Consider the following 7,502-nt stretch of genomic DNA (forward strand, 5'->3'; position numbering starts at 1 on the left):
CAACGATGTGAAATAGTTTTATAGAAAAGATCACAGCTTATTTAGGTGTTCAAATATGGGGTCTTTAGAGGATTTTTTTATACTTGTTTTGAAGCTGCTTTGTTTCAGTTAACTTAGATTCCTTTAAGAATCAACTTTTGCTTCGGAGATAAGATATTTATAGGTAAGACCTAAGTAAACTAAGTGAATAGAGAGGAATAAATTAGATTGGTTAGAGATAATGTGTAAATGAATTCAAGAGATAAGGAGAATTAGAAACAAGGACATATTTTTTGTGTATTTCATAGGAATAAAATGGTACCTTCTACACATCTGAATTATTAAAGTACAAATAATGATTAAACAAAATTTTTAGAAGACATGTTTTAATTGAATCTCCCACACTAGAGGTTTTAACATTCAATCAATTAGGTTCTGAGAATGATAGATTGGTACATCTTAAAAGACTTGTAAGGTAGTGAAGGATAGACAGTGCTAATGACCAACAGCGACACCCACACCCAGCAGGACTTTCTTGAGCAAAAAACTTCATGTTCGAATTGTGGGTAAAGGCTGGGCATGGTGGCCCTCACCTGTAATCCCAGCACTTTGGGAGGCTGCGGTAGGAGCATCACAGGACTCCTGCCTGGTTAACAGACCCTGTCTCTTAAAACAAAACAAAACAAAAGAATTGTGGGTAAAGTAAGAGCAAATTGACTTTTGAGTGATGGTCCAAAAACCTTTGTAATGGTTAAAGGGTAGAATGTCTGTATAATTTTTCTGAACTGGAACACTTTTGTTAGGAGACCAAGGGCAAACTGGACAGATGCTGAGCTAACCTATGTGGTCATCCCAGTGAAGAGTCATAACCTTTATTGGGGAAAGAGCTTTGTGAAGCTGTTTTGGCTATTCAGAAACCCATCTTGGTTTATGCTTAGATTTTTATCTCCATTTTGGAGAATTCATTGCCAATGAACAATAGCTGGGTAAATGATTTGCTTGCCAGAAGATACAAAGATGGGTTGAATTTTATATTTGTAAATGTAGAAACTCCTTTAGATTTTAAGTTATATAAAGAAAGGATTAAAACTTAGATATTTTTATGTATCTTACAGATTCCAGCTGGGTGCCTTGTTCACAATTAGAACTCAAGTGTTGTGTTATTTGAATAAATCTAATCCTTTGATATTCTGTTCCTCACAATATTTACTTTTAGCAGTTGATTTTTTATTCATCCAAAAAATATCAGTTCAACAAAAATTGACACTTTACTAGCTACTTAGAGATATAAAAGGTCCCTATCTTCAGGGGTTCATGATTTCACAGAAGAGTCAGACTTCACAAATGAATGAAATTAGTGCATGTGATAAATTCAGTAATAAAAAAACAGACAAAATATATAGAGAGAACAATTAACTCTCTGGAGGTAGTCAGAGAAAATGGTAGGGGTAACCATTTCTGTGTAATATATTAAAGAACAAATAGGCATTCATAAGCTGTAAAAGGGAATAGATTGTACCAGGCAGGAGGAAATACAGAGCTACAAAGGGAGGTTTGCAGGACTATGAGTAATTTGATACAACTGGATTATTAATTTATGGGTGGTTGTTGAAGATAAAAAAGACCAGAGACTAGTTATGTACAGTTTAGATCTTTAAAACCTTTTAATGTTGTCCTAAGGAGCTTTGTCTTTATTGTGTAGGCTGAGGAGCCAATATTGTGCTTCATATATGGAAGAAACCTGGTTCATTTTGCCTTTCAAGTATATCATTCAGTCCTAGCTACTTGGGAGACTGAGATGGGAGGATCACTTGAGCCAAGCAGTTTGAGGTTGTAGTGAGCTATGATCATGCCACAGCATTCCAGCCTGGGAAACAGACTGTAGAGTGAGTGAGTGTGTGTGTGTGTGAGAGAGAGAATCTCACTCAAAGGCTTAGTAAATGAATTTGAGGGTGATAGTGACACAAGGTAATCAGGCTGTACAATAGTACAGGTGAGAGATGATGTAGGTTTAAACTAGGGCACTAGCAATGGTTAGAGAGTGCAGGATGGATTCCAAAGGGATTAGGAATAAAAGTTGACAGAATTTATGTTGTGGTTGGTTGGGGTGGGGGAGCAGGAGGCTATGTGGTGAGAGAAAGGACTTTGTCTTTTTCTCCATGAACACAAAAGTAGTAGTTAAGGCATGAAACCTGAGATGTCATATTGTAAGAATGATGCAGAAATGGGGGTTTGTAAAATGTGTGTATATGAGAGATAAAGATAGGAGGGAGCCAAGGGTTCTGTTAAGAAAGAAGTAAAAAAGATTGGGTTCCAGAATGGGCAGGAAAGGAAATGAGATGGTCAAGAGATTGTAGGTCCCCATGAAATTGAAGAGCAGGTGTGGGAATGAGTAGGCTGGAAGAACCAGAGAGCTTGTGATCTGAGAGTTGGATTAAGATTTCAGAGAGGCAGCAGTTTAGGTGACAACTACTTTCAAATGTGATCATAACATTTGGTTGCCGGAGAGGAGATTAATTTCTTCGAATTTAGGATTTAAGGAACTGAAAATTGAGGACAGTGTTTCTCAGACTGCATTTGAAGGACTAATGCATGAGTACCAACTGGGGTGAGATTCCTAGGTTTAAACCTATGTCTACTGGCCTAGAATTTCTAAGGAAAGGGGCTGAGAATCTGTATTTCTAACAAGCAATTTCAGTGATTCTGATTAACAGAAGTTGGGACAAGTTTCAGAACCTGTGCAATAGGTGTTGGATGGTTCATTTTCAACGCTATTTAAATAGGCTCATAGTTATGTCAGCAGTTAGGATGAAGAGGATGATCAGTAGTGAAAAGATGACATTAATCCCTTACAGGTGGTGAGAGAGCAGTTTTAGGGGATTATAGGGTATGTTAAAGTCAGTGTGATAGAGACTTGAAAGAATAAGTAATGATGTTGGAGCAGTAAATTGTCTCCTCCTGTCCTATATATAGGGAGTGTATGAAAATGTGCAGTTTCTGTTTGGAGTAGGCTGCAGCAAGGAAATGAACATAGCCTTCTTTGATGCCATTGAAGTTGTAGGCTCCTTGAAGGTGGTGAAAGGGTTGAGAGGAAAGTCAAAACAGTGGAGTCCACATCATCTAAAGTCAGAGTAAAACAAAAAGCCATTTTTCTTAGAAACCTTGTTTAGTCAGTATATTAGGCAGGGTTCTCTAGAGGGATATATGAGTTTATTAAGTAATAACTTACACGATCACAAAGTCCCACAACAGGCTGTCTGCAAGGAGCAAGGAGAGCCAGTCCGAGTCCCAAAACTGAAGAACTTGGAGTCCGATGTTCGAAGCAGGAAGCATCCAGCATGGAAGAAAGATGTAGGCTGGGAGGCTAGGCCCATCTCTCTTTTTCACGTTTTTCTGCCTGCTTTATATTCATTGGCAGCTGATTAGATTGTGCCCACCAGATTAAGGGTGAGTCTGCCTTTCTCAGCCCGCTGACTCAAATGTTAATATCTTTTGGCAACACCCTCACAGACACACCCAGGATCAATACTTTGTATCCGTCAATCCAATCAAGTTAACACTCAGTGTTAACCATCACAGTCAGTTACTTTTGAAAGTTCTCTCATTTTAAAACAAATTGTTCTGTTAAACATTTGGTAGGATAAGTTAGCTTGTATTTAGAGGTTACATATGGCATTAAGAATATGTTTCTTTAAACACTAGAATTTTGAGATACCTTAGGGAGATAGATGCCCATAGTATGAGAGCCACATGGAACTAAAAGAAGATTCAAGTGTCTTCTAATTTTGTGTTTACTGTGAGATCTATCATTTCTTTCGTTATCATGTGTTCTTGATTATTCTGTGTAAAGTGATGTGTGTCCTGTAGTGGACATGGTGAAGTGAAGAAGGGAAATACTAAATGAGAAGAAAGAAGGTTAATTACTGAGATGGTACAATTTTTTAAGAGTACAATTCCATGTAGGTAATTTCATTTACAATGTTATGCAACCATCACCATTACAGATTTTCCACAACTTTTTTTTTTTTGTTTAGCATTACAAACAGAAACTCTGTACCCATTAGGCAAATAACTCCTCACTTTCCTTCCCTCAGTCTCTGGTAACCTCTGATACTTTCTGCTTCTATGAATTTGCCTATTCTTGATATTTCATATAAGTAGAATCATACAATACTTTCCTGTATCTGGCTTATTAGTATGTTTTCAAGGTTCATCTATGTTGCACATATTTCTTTTTATTACTGAATAATGTACTGTTGTATTTATAGACCACATTTTGTTTATCCGTTCATCTGTTGACAGATACTTGAATTGTGTCCGCCTTTTGCCTCATATTTCTGCAGTGAACATTGGCATACAAGTATCTGAGAACCTGTTTTCAATTCTATTGCTATATCCCTGGGAGTGGAATTGCTGGGTTATATTGGTAATTACGTTTAGCTTTTTGAGTAAGCAACAAATTATTATTCACAGCAGCTACACCCTTTTACCTTCCTACCAGCAGTGTTCAAAAGTCCTGTTTTTCTACATCCTTACCAACACTATTATTTTCCCCTTAAAAAAGTTGTAGCATCCTTATAGATGTATCATTGTGATTTTGATTTACATTTCCCTAATTGCTAACAATGTTAAGGATCTTTTTGTGTGTTTATTGTCTGTTTGTATATCTTCTTTAAGTTCTTTGCTCATTTTTTGCTCACTTTTTAATTGGTTTGTCTTTGTTGTTGAGCTGTAGTTCTTTACATGTTCTGGATACTAAATCTTTATCAGATACATGATTTTCCAAAATATTCTCCCATTCTGCAGTTTTTTTATTTTCTTAACAATGTCTTTTGATGCACAAAAATTTTAAACTTACGTAAAGCCCAATTTATTTCCTATGTTTCTCATGCTTTTGATGTTATAACTAGGAATCCATTGCAAATCTAAGGCCATGAAGATTTGCACCTGTGTTTTCTTCTAAGAGTTTTATGGTTTTATTTCTCATATTTAGGTTATTGGTTCATTTTGAGTTAACTTTTATATATAGTGTAAGGTAGAGGTCCAGCTTAATTATTTTGCATGTGGAAATCCAGTTGTCCCAACATTAGTTAGAGGTTCCTCTTTCCCCCATTGAGTAGACTTGATACCCTTTTGGAAAAATCAGTTGACTATTGATGTATGAGATTATTTCTGGACTCTCAATTCTATGTCATTGGTGTATTTATATCTATCTTGTGCCAGCACCAAACTGTCTTGTTGCCTTAGCTTTGTAGTAAGTTTTGACATTGGATTTTTCAAGATTGTTTGGGTTACTTAAGATCCTTTGCAATTCCATATGAATTTGAGGATTGCTTTTCCATTTCTGCAAAAAAAGGTCGGTGGAATTGTCATAGGAATTGTGTTGAGTCTGTAAATCACTTCGGGTAGTATTGTCATTTTAATATGTTAAGTCTTCCAATCCATACATCACTTGTCTATTTACTTAGCTCTTCTTTAATTTCTTTCAGTAATGCTTTATAGTTTTCTGTGTACAAGTCTTTCACCTCCTAGGTTAAGTTGATTCCTGGCTACTTTATTCCCTTAGATGCTATTATGAATGAATTGCTTTCTTGATTTCTTTTGTGGATTGTTGTCTGCTAGTGTATCAAAATGCAACTGATTTTTGTGTGTGTCAAACTTGTAACCTGCAACTTTGCTGAATTTGTTTATTAGCTTTCTTGGGGATTCTATGCGATCTTCTATATAGAGAGAATAAATATACTTTTACTTCCTCCTTATCCATCTGTATACCTTTATCTTTTTTCCCTAATTTGCTCTGCTAGAACTTATAGTCATGTTGAATAGCAGTGGTAAAAGCATGCATCTTGTCTTTAATTTTTTCCACTTTTAAGATAAAGTTTTCCACTGAATTTTGTGAAAGGATTATAAATAATTAATTGATTCTCTTAATTTTAATTACTCTTCTTTCTTTTGCAGCATAAATAATGAACCAGCAGTGGAAGAGAAAATACTGCAAGCTGGCTGACTGCTGATGAAGAAAATGCTTTATTTTTATGGCAGGCATCTGTGGGATCTGTAATAGAAATGTAAGTGTAGCATCATGTTTTTTTCAGTGCTGCAGTAAATTAAGTGGATTGGTTTAAAGCACAGTAAATTGAGTATCTGTCATATTTAGTTTTAATTATATAAAATGAGCATTTTCTGTTGACTTATAGGTGCTTTATTAACAATTTATTTACATTAAATTATCGTTAATGTAGATTTCCAAGTCTCCTCAGAGGGAAAAATCTCTGTAAGAAAAACTGAAGACACAGGAGTTTGCTCATAGAAGGCTAAAATACTGAAGAGATCTCCAGGTCCTTTGGGTTCTACCTTCTTTTTACATAATAATTTTCTTAAATAACGAAGCTAGGCAAGTAATACTAGCTTTTATAAATAAGACAGACCACTGGGTTGTAAAAACTCTAGTTACTAAAAACTTGTTTCACTAAATTAAAGGAATTTCTACATAAGTGATTTTTTTTAATGTAGTATCTCATTACTTTTTATTCATACCACTTCACTCTGATCCCCAGTTTTGCTAGCTGTGCTTGCATCATTTACCTTTGCATGAAATGCTTTAAAGTGTTACATACTACCTTGGATTTGTCCATATTTAACTTCACCCTATTATTGATGAAATATTTTTCCACTATGAATATATTTGTTTTCTAAAGTAATATAAACCATGTGCAACTTGATGTCACTCATGAAAAATGTAGTGAATATTTTATTGACTTTTAATTATAGCTTTTTCTTGTTAGACCAAGAGTGACCTTGGTAGATCCTATTTCACATCTTCCCAGTTTGACATAAAACTTGCTATCTACTCTTCCAGTATGATACTGGTTACATGTAATGATATGTATTAACAATAATTAATTTTTTACTTAAAAGTACGACCATATTTTTATTCAGTGTTGAAAATTTGACAATTGAAAAATGATACTAATAAACATTTGTCTTTAAAAGTACATCTTTTATTTAATCCTGTCCATTTTTCTATCTATATACATTTTTAAATATCTTAATAGGTCAGATAGTCTAGGTGCTGGTCATCAAGGAACTTACTATGATCTAGTAAATGAGACATGTATGTAATTAACAAACAGTGGAATAGATGCCATATTAAGGTAACAATAAGATGTTATTGAAACTGAACAGAAGGAGATATTAATTTCATCTGAACGGTTCAGAGTGAACAGAGTAAGTTTCACTTTGCCTTTAAAGAATGAGTAGAATTTTAACAGTCAAAGAAAATTAGGAAACATTTTTCAAGCTAAGGGAATGAGGAGGGAAACAACTGCCTAATCATCAACACATTTTAGAGGAGTCAGGTAACAGTAATACCAGGGAAGGCAGGGTAGGAGAAAGAGAATTCAAAATAAGTGCCGGGAATGAACATTTATTTAATACTTACTATATTACCAGATTTTACATTTATTTAACATAAAATCAATGTTAATTGATTTTGATACTTAGGGACAGAGTATATTGATCAG

At 34.8% G+C, this 7,502-nt stretch overlaps 1 protein-coding gene across 7 annotated transcripts in view; it reads left to right on the top strand.

Annotated features, from left to right (window-relative positions):
- RNF146 (ring finger protein 146) overlaps nt 1-7,502 on the top strand; it is a 24,656-nt gene that overhangs the window by 10,674 nt on the left and 6,480 nt on the right. For 4 of the 7 annotated variants that reach the window (XM_017879516.1, XM_017879532.1, XM_017879507.1 and 1 more), the window contains exon 2: nt 5,938-6,047. In XM_017879516.1, coding sequence (XP_017735005.1) covers nt 6,046-6,047 — 2 coding nt within the window. In that variant the 5' untranslated portion in view covers nt 5,938-6,045. Of the gene's footprint in view, nt 1-5,937; nt 6,048-6,221; nt 6,318-7,502 lie in introns of all 7 variants that reach the window. The other 3 variants (XR_001886929.1, XM_017879541.1, XM_017879548.1) reach the window with 1 other exon arrangement.

Source organism: Rhinopithecus bieti, unplaced genomic scaffold (genome assembly GCF_001698545.2).
Source record: "Rhinopithecus bieti isolate Rb0 unplaced genomic scaffold, ASM169854v2 scaffold_19, whole genome shotgun sequence".
Lineage (NCBI taxonomy): Eukaryota > Metazoa > Chordata > Mammalia > Primates > Cercopithecidae > Rhinopithecus > Rhinopithecus bieti.